This window comes from Stomoxys calcitrans, chromosome 3, assembly GCF_963082655.1.
Source record: "Stomoxys calcitrans chromosome 3, idStoCalc2.1, whole genome shotgun sequence".
Lineage (NCBI taxonomy): Eukaryota > Metazoa > Arthropoda > Insecta > Diptera > Muscidae > Stomoxys > Stomoxys calcitrans.
Window position 1 is genome coordinate 5538338 of NC_081554.1, and position 20174 is coordinate 5558511.

Genomic DNA, 20174 nt, shown 5'->3' on the forward strand with positions numbered 1-20174 from the left:
CCATTTGAGGGTGCATAAATTGAAAACTGTGGCATGTGTAAATTTCACCATAATAGAAAACTTTTCTCTGTCATATGCAATGAATGTTTATTGCTCAAAGTTGGGTCTTTTTTTTAGAAACGATTCAAAAAATAATTATTATGTTGGTTGAAAAAATTTTTTGATAAAATTAGGCTTTAACATAAAATTGTGGAATTGAAGTTGATTACACAAAAGAAAAACGATGCCGTAGCTTAGTTCGAAGCGAACTCGGATTACCAGTGCCGGCGTCGTTGGTGTCATTACCACCCGACACTTAGTCTTTCTATAACTTGGTATCTCAATGTACAAAAATAGTCTAAGTGTGTCTGAATAAAGAAAGAAAAGAAATATTTAATCGAATAGAATTCTTAAACGTTGATGGCGTTTAAGTCATAAAAATGGTTTTCTAAAATACTTGGTATAGAGTCTTAATAGAAGGCCATGGAGCCACCGTGGCGCAGTGGTTAGCATATCCGCCGAACGAATCTAGGCAACATTTTAGATAAATAGTTTACGATTTTAAACTTGCTGGGGCTCAAAAGTCTAAAGAAATAATTGTACAAAACTTCAGATAAATTGTAAAAGATTTGCACCTTCTTGTGACTCAAGAAGACAAATTGACTAAATGGAGCCATGCCAGGTTATAAAATGTTTTAGACGGTATATGAAGGTTCATGAAAGCTATATCTATACATGTACAGTTTTGATCTATATGCAATCTCAACCGACCAACATCATTTAGAAGCATTGCTGCAAAATTTCAAGCGCCCAAAATTACTCGGCACTGACATGCAGTCTTCAGAGATTGTTGGGGAAGTTGTGTCTAAGTCTGAGTCGAAAAAATTTTGACACCTTTAAATCGCCAAGCCCTGATGATGTATCACCGGTTGAATTACAAACGGCGCACAGTGGGCCAAATGGCAAAAAAATTGGAAATAAGTCTACAACTTTTTATCTGTTGATTTTAGCCATACAAAATGTTCTAGACATTTGTAGAGGAGGACATAGGCTTTCAGAAAAGTGCTGTTGTTGGTCCATATCTTTAATACAGGGTGAGCTACAGGGTGTCAAAGTTGACCACTTTTGACTTCTCCAAGCTTCTGGGGGCCATAACTTTTGATCTACTCAACCGATTTACATGATTTAGGACTCTAGAGAAAGAGCTTGACAAGATCTAAAAAACTTATGCATAAAGTACCATGCCATCGTGTACTGTTAAGGAGTTATGAATTGTTTAATTTTAAAATATGAAAATTTGGCCTTGGTTTTTTTCAGTGTTTTTTAAATAACTCCGTCAATTTTAAAGCTATAAACTTCATACTTCACACAAATTATGCCAGCATATGTGTGCATAAAATACAAAAGGAATCACGTGAATATCTTTGGCGGTTTAAAAATGGCATCGTTTTCAATATGAAAAATATTTTTTTTGTCAAAAAATTGCAAAATTTTTCAAAAAAGATACTCCCATTTCCTTTAAGTTTTCGCAAACTTTGGCCGTCAAAGCATTATCATTTCTTTCCATTTTCACAAAGTCGAGGTATTAAGAAAAGTTTTAAGTGCTAATTTGGCTAATTTCGATATCAAACAACACCGTTATCTTAAGACCAAAATGGCCAATTTTTTTACTAAACTTCAAAAGTTTCTCACTGGAAAAAAAGTTCCACGGGGATTTTTTCGCTTTTTTTGAACTTAAATGAAAGCTTAAAATGTTCCCAACATTTTAAGGTATGTCTCGCCATATCCTAGCCATAAATGAGATCGTAGCGATCAAAATACTGAAAAAAGTCAATTTTCAAGTAGTGCTATATTCATTGCTAAAAAACAAGTATTACGTCACATTTTATTGCAAAGATGTTAAATAAACTTTTATTTGGTAACACTTCTTCTACAAAACACAAAAAGAATCATGGAAATATCTCTATTCTATTCCATTTTATGGAACCGGCAATAAAAAAGTCAATTTTTCAAAAAAGTCGAATTTCCCAAATTTTGTTTTTGTTGTCCTAATTGCACATGACACACTATAGCCATATTTACGCAACATACCTTATCGTAAAGGAAATTTTCATACCTTTCCAACAATGTATAAAACATTTCTCAACTCGGATTCTATCTACTCTAAAATTCATTTACACTTCATTAAACTCTATATAAAAATGTCTATTTGTGAAATGGAACCTTATATGGGGCCTACACTAAAACATTGATAGATTTGCCCAGGGTTTACAATACAAATGTGTTAGAATAAAAAAAGGTCTCCTGCCAAAGTTTAAAAAAATTGGAATAAAAATATGTGTTTTAGAGCGAAAACACTTCGCATCGGCGTGCGTTTGTATAGTACCTACATCTATTTTTAATGTAAGCTGATGATTTTTGAATAAAAAGTAACCTAGAAATATACCTGCATATATATATATATTTGTGTTAAGATTTGATGCAGACAAATTTTACCTGTTTCGCTATGTCGAATTCCCCGGAAATCCACCGTATCAATGAATGTGAAAAAACCTACCCATAAAAAATTCATTGTCATTTTTTTTAACCAAATTCGAGTCCAGGTAAATAATTATAGAAGAGTAAGTAAAAAGAGGCACTTTGGACCCCTTTTTACGATTGCGTCTGATACCTGAAATGGGTCATTAATTGTGAATATATTGCATAAATATTTGAACAAAATCCAAATTTTCTTCATTATATTTTGTAGAGGCGTAAAGGACATTTATAAGTTATGGAAGTCATACTGAAGTATTCCACTCTTTCGAAAATTGTATGGGACATCAAAAATGATTCCAAATCATACACGGAGTCATTTAAGGAACTTGTTTACACTTTGGACCACATATATGGAATAAGGCTAAATAAAGACGCTTTAGACAAACTTGAAAAATTCTACAAATCATTTGAGAGAAGGTTGCCAGAATGTTCATTCGCAAAAATCAAGTTTTTCAAAATGTATGAGAAGTGGCTGAAATCGGATCTACTTATTGAAATTAAACCGCTGATTCCCGGCCGGCCTAGCAAAGCATACGACGAAGTTACGGAGAAAACCAAAAAGAAAAAACAAGAGGAACTATTGGCGGCACATCCGCCAAATTTAATAAAAGATACGTTCAAAACAGCATTGTTAAAAACACAACCAAAAAATGTTGGACGAATTGTCGATGTTTTACCATTAGCATCTCCGAAAAGGGTAAAGAGAATGGTAGAAAGTATTCCAACTCCAAAATCGACTACAGAATTCACGGAGGAAGATGCACTGGCCCTGATTTTGAACCTAGGCCTCTCAAGAAACAAATACTCAACAATGAGGAAGGCTCTTCGTGAAAAAGGATGGGGTTGTTTACCCTCAAAACATAAATTGTACAACACCAGGACGAAAATGGTGCCATCAAATATATACGTGGACGAATTAAAAGCAAGAGTGAAACTTGCTGATCTTGTTGAAAATACAGCTGTTAGAATTATTTCTAATTTTACTGAAGAACAGTTGAACACATGTAATAATTCCGAAGTGGTTTTGATCAGCAAATGGGGTTGTGATGGATCATCTGGATTTTCCGAATATAAGCAACAAACAGAAATAGATGCCAACTTCGCATCAATTTTCATGGCATCATTAGTACCATTGAGAATGAGATTGTACAAGGACCAATCTTCATCATCGAAAGAAAATGCATTTCAAGATATATGGATAAATAGAACACCTGGGTCAAAATATTTATGTCGCCCAATTCGGTTTGAGTATACAAAGGAAGACCGGAACACAACACGATCTTTGGTGAACGAAATAAAGGAAGAAATTGCTGCATTACCCATGATTGTTATAAACCAATTGGGAAGAAATATAAAAGTTTCGTTTCAACTACAACTCACTATGATCGATGGAAAGGTGGCAAACGCATTAACTGGCGTTATGTCCAATTGGAGATGCAATATTTGTGGCAAGAAGAATGGGCAATTCGAGGACAAGTCTGATGAAAATTTAGTAAACGAAAATGCGCTCAATTTCGGTATTTCGCCCCTGCACTGTAGAATTCGATTCATGGAGTATTGTTTGCATTTATCGTATGACCTTAAATATCGGACTAGCCCTGGAAACCGCGATGTCTCTGCTAGAAACAACCAAGATCTTCACAAAATGAGGCAGGAAGAGAAGAATCGAATCCAGTTGGAGTTTAAACAAAAGGGACTTATAATAGATAAACCTCTTTACGGATACGGAAGCACAAATGATGGCAACTCGGCAAGGCGGTTTTTTGAGGACCCCGTATCGACATCTAAAATAACCGGTCTTGATGAACACTTGCTAAGACGATTCAAAGTGATTTTGGCTGTAATCAATAGCAAAAAGATGATAAATTCAACCAAATTTGAAGCTTATAGTAATGACACAAAAAACATTTTATCTGATTTATATTCGTGGAAAGCTTTAACACCGACAGTACATAAAGTCTTACATCATGGCAAGGAAATTGTGGAATACAACATACTTCCGTTAGGAGAACTTACAGAAGAAGCTCAGGAATCCCGTAATAGAGATGTTAAACAGTTCCGGCTTTTCAATACCCGAAAGAGCACCAAATTTAACCAAAATTATGATTTACTTCAATATTTATTGTTATCGTCTGATCCGGTACTATACAGCATCAGAACTAAATGGCTACCAAAAATATGTGACGATATAGATAAGGACGATCCCGATGCCATTCAAATTAAAGAGCTTTTAAATTTTGATACCTTAGATTATTTGGTAGAGAATAAAATCAAATAATACAAAACTAAAATGCTTTTTTATTTTGGGAGTAGCTAATATACATATAAACGCACGCCGATGCGAAGTGTTTTCGCTCTAAAACACATATTTTTATTCCAATTTTTTTAAACTTTGGCAGGAGACCTTTTTTTATTCTAACACATTTGTATTGTAAACCCTGGGCAAATCTATCAATGTTTTAGTGTAGGCCCCATATAAGGTTCCATTTCACAAATAGACATTTTTATATAGAGTTTAATGAAGTGTAAATGAATTTTAGAGTAGATAGAATCCGAGTTGAGAAATGTTTTATACATCGTTGGAAAGGTATGAAAATTTCCTTTACGATAAGGTATGTTGCGTAAATATGGCTATAGTGTGTCATGTGCAATTAGGACAACAAAAACAAAATTTGGGAAATTCGACTTTTTTGAAAAATTGACTTTTTTATTGCCGGTTCCATAAAATGGAATAGAATAGAGATATTTCCATGATTCTTTTTGTGTTTTGTAGAAGAAGTGTTACCAAATAAAAGTTTATTTAACATCTTTGCAATAAAATGTGACGTAATACTTGTTTTTTAGCAATGAATATAGCACTACTTGAAAATTGACTTTTTTCAGTATTTTGATAGCTACGATCTCATTTATGGCTAGGATATGGCGAGACATACCTTAAAATGTTGGGAACATTTTAAGCTTTCATTTAAGTTCAAAAAAAGCGAAAAAATCCCCGTGGAACTTTTTTTCCAGTGAGAAACTTTTGAAGTTTAGTAAAAAAATTGGCCATTTTGGTCTTAAGATAACGGTGTTGTTTGATATCGAAATTAGCCAAATTAGCACTTAAAACTTTTCTTAATACCTCGACTTTGTGAAAATGGAAAGAAATGATAATGCTTTGATGGCCAAAGTTTGCGAAAACTTAAAGGAAATGGGAGTATCTTTTTTGAAAAATTTTGCAATTTTTTGACAAAAAAAATATTTTTCATATTGAAAACGATGCCATTTTTAAACCGCCAAAGATATTCACGTGATTCCTTTTGTATTTTATGCACACATATGCTGGCATAATTTGTGTGAAGTATGAAGTTTATAGCTTTAAAATTGACGGAGTTATTTAAAAAACACTGAAAAAAACCAAGGCCAAATTTTCATATTTTAAAATTAAACAATTCATAACTCCTTAACAGTACACGATGGCATGGTACTTTATGCATAAGTTTTTTAGATCTTGTCAAGCTCTTTCTCTAGAGTCCTAAATCATGTAAATCGGTTGAGTAGATCAAAAGTTATGGCCCCCAGAAGCTTGGAGAAGTCAAAAGTGGTCAACTTTCACACCCTGTAGCTCACCCTGTATTAAAGATATGGACCAACAACAGCACTTTTCTGAAAGCCTATGTCCTCCTCTACAAATGTCTAGAACATTTTGTATGGCTAAAATCAACAGATAAAAAGTTGTAGACTTATTTCCAATTTTTTTGCCATTTGGCCCACTGTGCGTTCGGATGGAAGCCATGGATTGAATGGTGAATATACTTTATAGGGTCGCAGATCAATATTTCATCAATATCCAGCATAAAAACTTTTGGAAATCGGACCACAAACTACAATTTGGCAGCCCCAACAAAATTTCGAAATACCGAGGTGACCAATTTTAGGCGCCCGCCAAAAGGCGCCCGAACAACCTAGGGCCTTGAACCATTGCACGCGATCTCTCTAACACCTCAGCGCTATTCATTCCAAATTTCCATGAGATATCTCTAACCGTTTAACACGGCATATTTTTATTTTCTCCCACTGTGAGACGGTTGGATGGACGGACATGGATAGATGGTGAATATTCTACAATATATGGGGTCCCAGATCGGTATTTCGAGGTGTTATTAACGAAATGACTAGATTTGTATACCTACTATGGTGGGAGCTATAAAAAGTTCCCATATAAATTCGTTGGATTTGACTTGGTTATCCCCTTAAATATAAATCTTAAAATTTTCTGTTGCTTTATTATATTTAGACTATACTATAGAGGATATATATCGACCGACCTGAACCATATAGGACGCGGTTGTCGAAAAGCCTTACATAAGACACTGTGTAAAATTTCAGCGAAATCGGATAATAAATGCGACTTTTATGGGGCCAAGACCTTTAATCGAGAGATCGGTCTATGTGGGAGCTACATCTAAGTCTGGACCTATATGAGCCATCTTCAAGAAGGATTTTGAGGGGCCTAAATTTCAGCGAAATCGGACAAAAAATTCACCTTTCATGGGCCCAAGACCTTAAATCGAGAGATCGGTCTATATGGCAGCTATGTGTAAATCTGGATCGATCTGTCCCAAATTTCAGCAAAATCGGATAATAAATGTGGCTTTAATAGGACGAAGACCTTAAATCGAGAAATCGGTCTATATGGCAGCTATATCCAAAACTGGAACGATCTGGATCATCTTTAAGAAGGATATCAAGGAGCCTAACAACTCACTGTCCTAAATTTTAGCGAAATCTGACAAAAATTCGTCTTTTATGAGCCCAAGACCCTAAATCGAGAGATCGGTGTATATGGCAGCTATATTCAAATCTGGACCGATCAAGACCAAACTGAAAAAAGAATGTCTAGTGGCCTAACACTAGTGGCCTAACAATAAATGTGGCTTCTATGAGCCTAAGACCTTTAATCGGCAGATCGTTATATAGAGGAGCTATATCAAGATATAGTCCGATATAGCCCATCTTCGAACTTAACCTGCGTATGGATAAAGAAAGAGTCAATGCAAAGTTTAAGCTCAATATCTTTATTTTTAAAGACTGTAGAGTGATTTAAACAGACAGACGGAGGAAGGATGGACTGACGGACATGGCTATATCGTCTTAGATTTTTCCGACGATCAAGAATATATATACTTTATGAGGTCGGAAAATAAAATTTCGATGTGTTGCAAACGAAATGACAAAATAAATATACCCCCATCCTTCGGTGGTGGGTGTAGAAAGCGAAAAATCGGTTTTCAAAAAACGAACTTGCTAGAACATCAGAAAAAATTTTTAGCGGTATTTATCCCCTCCTAATGCTGGCGACATTTATGAGGTATTATACTTTTGTGAATGGAAATGCAAATTTTGCCCATGAACATTCCACTAAGGAACAGGGGCAAACTTCTCGCATATCAAAGAGTGCAGCTCGATTCAAGTTTAAGCTCAATGATAAGGGGCCTCCTCTTTATATCCGAGTCCGAACGGCATGCCGCAGTGCGACACCTCTTTGAAGAGAAGTTTTACATGGCATAGTACCTCACAAATGTGGCCAGCATTAGGAGGGGAAAACCATCGCTGACAATTTTTTCCGATGGTCTCGCCAGGATTTGAACCCAGGCGTTCAGCGTCATAGGCGGACATGCTAATCTCTGCGCTACGGTGGCCTCCAAGTAAAAACTTCTCCACAAAGAGGTGTCGCACAGCGGCATGCCGTTTAAACTCGGCTATAAATAGGAGGCCTCTTATCATTGAGCTTGAGCTTGATATGTGAGATGTTTGCCTCTGTTCCTTATTGGAATGTTCATAGCCAAGTTTACAATTACAACTGATCACCCTATTCGAAAGCACTCTAACTTTCGAAGGAATAAAGCTAGGCGTTAGAAATGTTCACAAATTCTTCTTAATAGCGTAGGTCGATTGAGATTGCAAGTGGATCATGTTTATAAATATCTCCCATATAAAACGCTCTTGGATCTTGACTTCTTGAGCCTCTCGAGGGCGCAATTCATATCCGATTTGGCTGAAATTTCGTAACTTCCAACAATTATGCCAACTATGGTCGAAATCGGTTCATAACCTGATATAGCTCCCATATATACCGATCTCCCGAACATAGTTGTTGAATCTCTAAAGGGCGCAATTTTTTTTCCTAATTGGCTGAAATCTTATACAACGACTTCTCCTATGACTTTCAACATACATGCCAAATAAGGTCGGAATCGGTGCATAACCTCATATAGCTCTGATATAAACCGCTCTCCCGATTTTACTTTTTAAGCCCCTATAGAACGCAACCATTATCCGATTTGGCTGAAATTTTTAACAATGACTTTTAAATCTCCAACATCCAAGCCAAGCATTGTCCGAGCATAAAAATAACATAAAAATTCTTATCCATAATTCTTAGCTGGCCTATAAAGAAATACCGGGCAAAGAACTTCCCAATGCGATCCATGGCGGAGGGTATATAAAATTCGACCCGCTTTTACTTATTTTCATTAACTTCCCATGAAAAACTTTGCCCAATCTCCCACCCTATTCTCCTGTTCGTTCTTTGAATCGTCTTAATATCTCTTAATTCATTTGTTCACATTTGTTGATTGGATAATTCTTGGTTCCTTCACGCCTTTTCTTCATAAAAATGCTTCCAACAACAAAACGAAATTCTTGGCTAGCTAATAAAAATGTTAGCCACTCCACTCCAAATAATCATCATCCAAGGTTTTTGGTGTCTTGGGACACCTTTACAAAAGGGTTTGGCAGCTCGTACGTTCTAGGTGGTATGTGGCCAAACAATTTCCTCAAATTAGTTTCTTTTTCAAGCCAAGATTGACCTAAAAAATTAGCTTTTTCCGTTGCTGCTGCTGCTGTTGCTTCTGACTGCTGACATGATGTCGTTAGTGTTGCGTGTCATCGACGATGAACATTTGTTTAATGAGCCCTCACCACATGCCTTCGTCTCCCCCACACCCCCCTCTCGCATTCCCCTTTTAGTGTGGCGCGTGTCATGATGAAGTGGCCCACTCGGCAAGTTCGAAGGTCATTCTTCATCGACATCTACAAATGTTCGTTATTAATTGGGGAGCATCTTCTTGTTGGTGCTCTTTGGTGGCAGCGGAGGTGGCAGCGGTGGTGGCGGCGGTGATGGTGGTGGTGGTGGTGGTGGAGTGGTGTAATCACATTTTACATCATATTTTACGAGAATGACAATATGGTTTTAGTAGTCATTAACTGAGCTATGGTTTAATGTTTTCGCATAAATGAAATAATTAAGCAACGATTAGTGAAGTGAACTGGAGCCAGTCGTTGTTGTTGTTTGTTTTTCTTCCACAAATTCCCCATTAATCATCTTAAGTATGGCAGCACACAAAAATAACAAAACAACATCAACAGTATAAAGTATGAATTACGTAGCACATAAATTGGTGTTAAAGATGTTCTTATCCATACTGCCACTCGGGAAATGATATACAGATTAAGAATAAATTGCACAAACTTTACAAAATTCCAATGACATTTTTAAGGGGGAGAATTTAAGCTAAGATATCTGCTCATTGGCATTTGCTTCTTTCTTTATCCAATTTGAACTATGGGCTATGGTTGGTCTCTTATGCGCTACGAATACTTGTTGCTGCAATATGTTGCAATCTACCGAAAGGTTTGGGGAACTTGGAATACGCAAGCAAACACATGTCAAATTTGATGTAGTCCGTAAAAGGAGAACACTTTTTTGAAGAATTGAAACAGAGTTTTCCGATTATCATTATTTGATTATCTGATTATCATTCAAGTAGAATAATCCAGATATAAGTAAAACTACTGATTAAGTACTGCTACTAAATTTGCCATGAACATTCCATTACGGAACAGGGGATACTTCTCTCATATCATTGAGTGCAGTCCGATTAAAGATTAAGCTCAATGACAATGGCCTCCACAACACCACTTACTAGAGAAGTTTTAACATGACAGGATACCTCACAAATGTTGCCAGCATTAGTAAAGGGCTAACCAACTCTGAAATTTTTTTCTGATGTTTACGCCGGGATTTGAACTCAGACGTTCGGCGTTTTAGGCGGACATGCCAACCGCTGTGCCACGGTGGCCTCCGAACTGCCGGTGTTATAATCAAATTTTTAATTGAATCTGAACTTTTTCTCAATTAATATCGTGTTTGAAATTTGTGCAATTTTTGATTAAACAATTTATTTATTCTACCAACTTTTTTTTTTAATTGAAACAAAAATTTTTCCCACTACGATATTGACTGAAAATGTTGGCATTTTCAGTAAAAAGTTTAATTGAGCTAATAATTTTTTTAATTGAATCTAAAAAATTTTCCAATCAAATATGCGATTGAAAATTATATCTTCTTAAATTAAATAATTAATTGTTTTAATCATTTTCTTGTTGGATCAATTAAAAATTAGTTGACCGTTTTTTTAACTATGATTGATATTATCATTTTCGTGATTGAAGCATGTTCAATTAAAAAATTAATTTGACCAATGAACTTTGCTGAACATTTATATACACCAACCCAAAATAAACAAAAAACCACTCCAATTCAGGGGGCCTTTCCCTTCAGACAAAACTTGTTTTCCATTGTTGAGAGAAAACATAATAGAGTTTTCCCAACAAAAGAGCAAAAAAGGGCACACAAGCTAAAAAGTGGGGAACAAAAAGTTAAGAAAACAAGAAATGATTTTGTATATAAAAAAATCTTAACTATTTTCGATATACAATACAAAGAGATAAGAAGTCCTTTCCTTAGTTGCTCAAGAAGAGCTATGTCAGGTTTTGGACCGATTGTGACAATACTTGGCACGAATATTGGAAGTCAAAGTGAAAGTCATATTGCAAAATTTGACAAATCGGGTGAGAATGGCACCTTCTAGGGGCCAAAGATGGATCGGTGGAGCCCAAATACAAATCGGAACCGATATGGCATATTTGCAATTCCCAACGACCTACATAAATAAGAAGCATATATACAACTAGCTTAACCCGTTCCCTATCGTGATTTCCACAGATGGATGAACGGACATGGCTAGATCGAATCGATCGATATTTGAAATATTTAACACGAAGGACGATTGAAAAATTTATGATTCAAATATATATACAATCCAATCTCTAATTTTTTTTTTTGTTAAATTTTGTAAATAGAAGAAATTTGCCTATAGTATCGATAGGTAACATATCAATCGATATTCAGCCAAAAACTAAAATATCGATAGTGCCATCTTACAATTCATTTATCGATTACAAGACATTGAACTATAACTAACAGGTAAGAACGTGCTAAGCTCGGCCGGGCCGAATCTTAAATACCCTCTACCATGGATCGCATTTGTCGAGTTCTATGCGCGGTATCTCTTTTTAGGCAAACAAAGAATAAGAACTGTTATGCTATTGGAACTATATCAAGTTATAGTGCGAAATGAATGCTGAACATTGCAGAAGTCATTGTGGAATATTTCAGTTCATTCGGATAAGAATTGTAGGGGCTCAAGAAGCAAAATTAAGAGATTGGTTTATATGGGAGCTGTATCAAGCTATTGATCGATTCAGACCATATTAGACACGTATGTTGAAGTTCTATCCTACAGTGGAGCTGGCAAACTATCCATAAACACAACATTCGATATTTTCGATAGTTTTAATAAAAATATCGATTGCATCGATACTATCGTTAATTTCCCATCACCTACATTTCAAACGAAAATGGAAAATATAAATCAGGAGATCGATTTATACATAAGCAATATCAATGCACCGATCCAATAAAACCAAATTTAATAAAGTCTCTAAAGGTGCAATGTATCGCAAAGATTACATTGAATGTCGGATCGTCTTGTTCAATTTGCAAAAACTTTAACTTTGTCGATAGTATCGATAGGAAAGCTATCAATCGATATTCAGACAAAAAATAAATAAAATATCGATAGTAGTATCGGTATTTTAAAAGCTGTAACTATGCTATGGTTAATTTAAGTATGGTTGCAAATTTAATTAGAGTTTCAAGAATGACCTTAAATTAAGCAAAACCTGCCACTGCTGCTCTCCATTAAGCTTTAAATTTTAACCTCTTAATGGAGTTTTCAGTTTACTTTTTTTTTCGACCCCACAAGTTTCTCTTGAATTAATGAGAATGGCTTCCTGATCAATTTCCTCTAGGTTTGATATGAAATTCATGATAATAAATTTAATTTCCGATTAATTTGCCCTTCGCTCTGCCAGTCATAAACAATTGCTATGGTTATAACATTTCTAGGTCTGTAACAGATATGATTCCCTTCGACCACAAAGCCCCCTCCGCAAATGAAATACTCTTAACTGACTCGTTTTTCACGGACAAAAAGAAAAATACCATTAAAAAAACAGCAAAACTTCACCCTCTGTATTAACCACTCATCAATTATTTAATAGAAACCAAAATAGGAACAAAAAAAAAAACCTACCATCAACCATACAACCAACAATGATGTCGACGATGATGAGAATGATGATGAAAGAATAAAAAGAATTAATGATTAAACAAATTACTATTAAAACCGCAGAATGTATGCACGAAACCAAATGCACGCATTGCCAAAGGAAATAAACAATGAAAAGGCTCCCTGGAAAACAAGGCCAAACGAGAGAAAAAACCAAAAACATAACACACACACACACACACATACACAATGGAATGCCAGAACCTAGACCAGAACAGAACAGAACACAACAAAAAAAAGTAATGCCAATGAAAAGCGCTAAAACAATAACGAATGAGCAATGGGCAACCTTTAGCATATCTCCCATGAACCATGGCACTGTCAGTTGGCAACTTTAAAATGAATGACTGCTCAATGAATGAATGAATGCATGGATGGATGGATGCATGGTTGGGTGGTTTAAGAGTGATCTTAACCACCTACGACCCTACTCAACAGCCTCACCATCATCATCATCCGCACATGCCATGAAATCTGTCGCAAAATCATTCAATGTTGCAATAGGTTAGGGAGGTGGCGGTGTAAAGTGTATAGCTAGATGGGTGAGTAGGTGAAGGGGGGAAAAACTTCAGAGATGGGGGTGGTGTTGTTCTTCCAAACAGCTCCATTACCTATGTCGTCTTTTTTGTTTTGTTTTGCTGCAATGCATGGCCTTTTGTCTTTTTCCACTGACGATGATGATGATGATGTTGATGATTATGGGGTGTTGGACTGATTGTCGAATACTAAACAAACACAAGTGCTTTCTATAGTCCCCATTGTTGTTGCCTTCTGTTTTTAATAAAAAAAAAGAGCACATACTATTCTGTTTTCCTTTTTTTCGGTTTTTGAGGTGGAAGTAAAGAAACTGATAAGGTTGTCGCAGATCATGTTCGCCATCGAATATAGGGGGGACATAAATGAGTGCTTAAGTCTTGTAAACAAGTGACAGTCAGTTTAACTCTAATCCAGAAAAATATTTGTATGATGACAGGTCAGGGTGAGACAAAATGCGAAAGATTTCAACTTGGAGAAAATTCTGACATAAAGTATTACAGAGACTTTTGCCTATATTAACAAAACGTAGTGCAGCTTTAAAGTGTCGAATAAACTTACTTTGGAGCTGCAATAAGTTTAATTAAAATGGGCATTTATTATTATAATAACTTGAAGATGAAATCTTAGACTAAGAATTCGAGAAGAAAATATTGATTTGGCTGAATAAGATAAGTTTTGAGAGCTGTTCTTTCTTCTAGCTGGAAAATTTAAAGCAATGTGACTTAACTGCTTATACAGAAAAGTTATGGTCCTCAGTTATGACCGAAGATGGTCCATCCAAGTCTTTGAAATAACTTCAAGTGCAAAGATTGGAAAACAAAAGACAATTAAGAAAAGAAGGTTAGTATTTTTTTTTATAAATTTGTGTGGCTAACTCTATTGTGAATGAAAAATTACGTTTAAACCAAATATTTTTTTTTATGTGTAAATATTTAAAATAGCTGTATTCTATTGCAATATCACACATATTTCACCTGTCTTGCTTCAAAATTTTAATGAATTTTAACATTTTTTATTTTCATAACTTTTTGACAACTTAATAACAAACTTGAGTTTAAAAAGTGTGTGAAAATGACAGCTAGACAGTACAACAGTGTTCGGGAACATTTGCTAGTACGGACTTATAATCGGTTTGCCAACGTCGATCGTAGGCATTCGTTCAGTCAGCAACCGAAAAATAAACTAATTTTGGTTTTTGTTTCTCATGTTTACCGAAGAACGCATCGAACGACAAGTCGAACAAAAACGGATATATGTATATCGAAACAGTTGTCAAAACTGCGAAGCAAATGTCAAAATCACTCACTTGATAATTTGCTTTCGAGCAAGAATTGTTTAGCAGAAATGGAAAGCAAAAAACAGGCGAAATTATAAATTTGCACAAGTTTAAGCATTTAAGAACCTTAGTTGCCCACTACGGATTCAATGATAAAAATTAGAAGCAAAATCAGTCTGTCTATAACAAAAATTTCACACAAATTAAATCGGAAGTTCTGTTCTGTACGTATGTGCAGGCAAAATTTTTGAATTCAACATACACAAACCGATAAAGTTTCGATTTCGAGCAATTCTTCTTCTTCTGGACTTCTTCTTCTTCTAAAAGTGGTATAACATCCATTATTGCCAACATAAGATTTCGTTGGAAACGAAAGCAGACACGATCAAGCATACAGTAATTCGGCCCTTGATTTATAAATTTATGTGTAAATGGCAGTAACACAATACAAAAATGTTTGGGATAGTTTTTACAGATTTAGAATGTAATGGTATGTTGTTCACATTTTAGAGTGGCCAACAGAAGAAAGTATGTATTGTGAATGCAAGTTTATTTAAAATATTTTATATCCACCTCCATAAGCGGCACGCCGTTCGGACTCGGCTAAAAGGAAGCCCCATATCATTGAGCTTAAACTTGAATCGAACAACACTCATTGATATAAGAGAAGTTTGTCTCTGTTCCTTAATGGAATGCCCATGGGCAAATTGGCAATTTGCATTGCCGATTTCGCTGAAATTTGGAACAGTGAACTGGACTAGGACCCTGCTTTGTACGAAAAAAATGCGATCCAGATCGGACCACATTTCGTTGTAGCTGCCATATAGACCTATCTCTCGATTTAGGCTCTTTAGCACATAAAAGCTGCAGTTATTGTCCGATGTCGCTGTAATGTGGGTTGGTGAGTTGTACTAGGGTCCCCGATATTCGACTTGAATGTGGTCCATATCGGGTCATATTTTCATATAGCTGCCAGAAAGATGGACTATGGCCCCCTGTATCCGAACGGAATATGGCCTAGATCAAATCATGTTTGGACCGATTATTTACGGTCATTAAGCTCATCTCGAAAGAGAAATTAACACAAAAGTTACTAGCACTGATTTTTTGGTGACATATTGCTATCCTTGACCGTAATTTTATTGACCACTTGCTGGCCCAGTGCGATTCACGACATACTAAAAACATCGTCAAGATGCCCTGAAGTATAACCTTAAAACTATCACAATAAAGGCTCTCTCTTTGTTTGAAACCTAGTTCATGGTTCAACGTATAGATCATGGGTTGCTGACTGCATCAACAGAAACTGTCCAAGGGCATAATGTTTACCTTTAATTCTCGCAAAAGGCTGCTGAATATGCAATTATACAATGTTTCAGCCTTCGCAACACTGAATCTTAAACTTAACGTAGAATAGTTAAATTCGTGTTGCCAATTTATATCTTATCGTGAATGATATCGAATATAAAGAGCAAGAGACATGTTAATTCACAATAGGAAATAATGCCGTTTCACTCTAGGCATATTGTTGCAGAGAGGAAACGGACAGTAGGGAATTCTCTTAAGCTCACTCTCCTGCTAACTAAAAATGTCATCGATCAATTCGAGACATTATTTTCAGCGCTTGTTAAACATATAAAAAAATTTTACTCTTTTGGCTAAGCTTTGCCAATCCATGTCATATAAATGCTGTTTTAATCAAGACTCTAGGTGCAAATCGCGATTAATCAAACTTTGCTCTGATATTTTATCCAGAACATCAGAATTACACTGAATAGGACTTAAAACACAGCGATAGTCTGACTTGAACTGTTTAACTATTTTGCTCATTTACGGCTTGCGTATCCGTTGCTAAAAAAAAAATGGGATAATGTCGATCTACAGTGTAGCAGTTTGTTTGGTCTACTGTGTTAGGTGTGTTCTCATGTTGAAATGTTGTCACGATTTTCTTTAAGTACACCAAATAAAACTTTAACTCTATGATAACTTCAAATTTAAACTTTTTCTTTTACTTTTCGATATCATGACTCTCAGCGATGGACACACTCACATATGCGGTAAATATGTCGGAGCTTATGTACAAAATAATATGTGTGTGTTTGCCCATCACTGCTTCAATTTGATGTTGAAGAAAATACTTTTCAACTTACCTCATTTATAATTGGACGTTTGGCTGTTGATGCCGATTTAGCTGATGCCGGGTATTTTGGGTTGCTGTTCTTGTTGCTGATGATGCTGTTGGGTGAATTGTTATCCATAGTGGAGGTGGGTCTACGGGAGCGCAATGCCTGCATGGCCTTTTGATGTTGCAATTGTTTGCGATAATGCTCATGTTCGATTTTATTCCATTTCTCATCGGAGAAATTATCATCAGCATCATCATTAGCAGAATTGCCATTTGCAGTATTCTCATCATTGCTGTCATAATCCTCATTGTCATCGTTGCCAGGCGAAGGACCATATAATGACTGTGCCGAGGAAAGCTGTTGGCGTCTTCTGGAAGCAGATGGGGAGGAGGAGGATGACAATGGCGATGATGGCAACGAAGCTTTATAAGGAGCTCTTTGGGGATTTGTGTAGCGCTTAACATTGATTTTGCCAGTGTTTACTGCTTGGCCTGTTGGTGGATGACGATTTCGGTTTAAATCCACATTCTCGTTGTTATTGTTGTCATCGTCATAGGAATAATCATCATCATCATCACCATCGGCTGTGTCGTCATCATCATCGCCATCATTGTCATTGAAATGTAACGCATCAAACAATTTATTGTCATTTCCTGCGCCACTATCCTTGGTGGCATCCAAGGACAAGGAAATCCGTTTAAATTCTTCTTCCTTTTTTCTGGCCTCATGGTCATCTTCGCTTAATTCCAACATATCCTCATCATTGAAGAGATGATTGTGGGGATTAAAGAGATGCTTTTTGATGGAGCCTGGCGATTTATTCCCCTCGGCCGATTCCAAAGGGCCCTCGGTGCTGGGTATCCAAGCCAGAGGATTGCTATACAAGCCATCGCGATCGAAATAACGGGGCCTTAGAGTGGTGGTAGTTGTTGTTGTTGTTGATGTGGTTGCAGTAGCACTCAAATTATGTCTCCTTTGATGATGCAAATGTTCCCGATGTTGATGTGGATGATGATGATGGCGATGACTGTGCAGATGGGCCATTTGCTGATGAGCCAGCGAATGGTGACGCGAACGCTGATGCAAGGGCCATTTGTATTCCTCCTGCTGTTTGGCATTTTCATGACGATGTTGCTGTTGGTGTTGATGTGGATTGTGATGGTGACGTTCTTGTCGATGGGGCGGCACCGGGGTTATGGGCTCCCTCAAAGCCTGCTGTATTTGCTGGTATCTTAGATGTCTGTTGTTCTCATGCTGGCTGGCTGGCTTCAAATCTTGGGAGTCCAATTGTTGTTGTTGTTGGCCCATTATGCGTTTCTTGTAATGCTCTGGCTGTTGCATCATTTCTAAGTCTTCAGCATTGGGTCTGGGTTCTTCTTTTCTGCCAATTGGCATTTTTGCAGCAACATTAGTGGCTTTGCCGATATCAGCACCATCTGCTGCTGTGTCTAGGCCTGTGGCTTGGCCAAAGTCATTGTCATCAGCGTCTGCTAATATTTCGCCCGGAAATCCATTGCCAAGATCATCGCCATTATTGGCACTGGTGGCGGCGGCAAGCATGAAGATGTTCTCACCTTTTGCTGTAACGGATCCGAAATCTTGCATTGTCGAGTCAAACGTGGCCATAGTCGTTTGGGGCCACAACATGAGGCACGAACAGCAGCCCAGAAACATCAACACAGGTAAACTCATGGCTTTGTAGAGTTGCAGTCTCCTGTTGTGGTGGGGGGATTGGTGAGGCCAAGATTTCAAAGATCGTTGGGCCATGATGATGGCAGCAGATGATTGCTTTGCAGTAAACGCTGAAGTTGTTGTTATTGTGTGGTTGTGGCTTTCCTTGTTCGCAATAGGAAAATGTCGTTGTCGCGTAAAATTATGAGGGCAGTAATTTATGGAAATTTATGATATTTTAGCACAAACACTTTGATACAACATCTTTAGCTTTTAAAATGGCTCGTTGGCTTGTTTTAGGTAAACACTTCTTCTTTCTTCTTCTTCTTCTTCTTTGTATCTACTTCCTCTTATGCTTTTTTGTATTTTTTTGGTGTTATTTTCTGCTACGTTTTAGAAAACCAGAAAATCGCTCACAAATTACTGGCAATTCATAGAGAATTTTATGTAAACACCTTTTTGTTGTTGTTTCTATTTTGCATTTAACTCACATGCACATGCATGCACTCACACTTTGACACTTTTTTTGTTTTTTTTTTTAATCTCTGAACCAAACTCAGTGATTGACAGCCGGCCCAGACACTCGAGAGCCGTTGCCAAACGCACCTTTTTCTCTGTTTTGCTCGATAAGTTTGCAGGCTGAAGCTAAGCTATGCTTGCAGCTGCTGATGTCGGTGTACAACGATTTTAAGAAATGTTGGCGGCAGCACTCAGCACCTACTACCCCCTCCGGCCAAACAAACTCTGGGAAAATTAATGTGACTTGCAAAAGATTTCTGTTTTTTTTCTCCCCTCCTTCTACTACACTCCTTGAGCGAGCGGGCTTCTCAAGAACTCGAAATTGTGAATTATGCAAATTCGCCACTTAGGAACAACGCGACGACAACACTGAAAGCGCGCTCATTTCAATTCACAGTGATTTGTTTACTTTTCCACTACTCCTAGTTAATGTCGTTGTTATTGTTGTTGTGTTTCTTGAAAAATTCAAGTTCATTTACTTGTGAAGAACTGAACATTGCCGATAAAGGCCACCGCACTCTCACATTTATCCTCGTAGAGCATAAATTTTAATTAAACCGAATTATTTCGATTGGAATTTGGAATTCCTTCTTTCACTTAGTTTTTTTTTTTTCTTCTTCTTTTTTACTTTGCCAAAGACATTTAAACACTCAAACGAACGAACAAGCACACGGCCTTACGAAAAAAGCCAGATTTTTGTTTTTGTTGCATTCCCCTACATCAAAGCGTAATTTTTATTGAGAATCAAAACAAACCGTTTTGTCTCGTTCTCCTGCGCTCACACCAACAATAATCCAAAATCTCTGTTGGCAAATGTGTTGAGAGTTGTTGTAATTTGTTGTTGTTGTTGTGTGTTAAGAGATTACCGTCAAACACGTATGCACTGTTGTAATTCACGTTGAAAACTGAAATACACCGATTCAACTGAATCATCCATACACATTGAAAACGTTCACTGGCAACATTCAAAAGCTGTGTTGTGTTTTCAGTTGGCAACATTTTTCTATTTCC

At 36.7% G+C, this 20174-nt stretch overlaps 1 protein-coding gene across 1 annotated transcript in view; it reads right to left on the reverse strand.

Annotated features, from left to right (window-relative positions):
• The window catches only part of LOC106081284 (putative uncharacterized protein DDB_G0279653), a 337199-nt gene extending 317149 nt beyond the window's left edge, over nt 1-20050 (reverse strand). Inside the window, exon 1 of the mRNA XM_059365237.1 lies at nt 16998-20050. Within this exon, the coding sequence (XP_059221220.1) occupies nt 16998-18740 (1743 nt within the window). The 5' untranslated portion in view covers nt 18741-20050. The remainder of the gene's footprint in view (nt 1-16997) is intronic.
• Between the last annotated feature and the right edge of the window lie 124 nt (nt 20051-20174).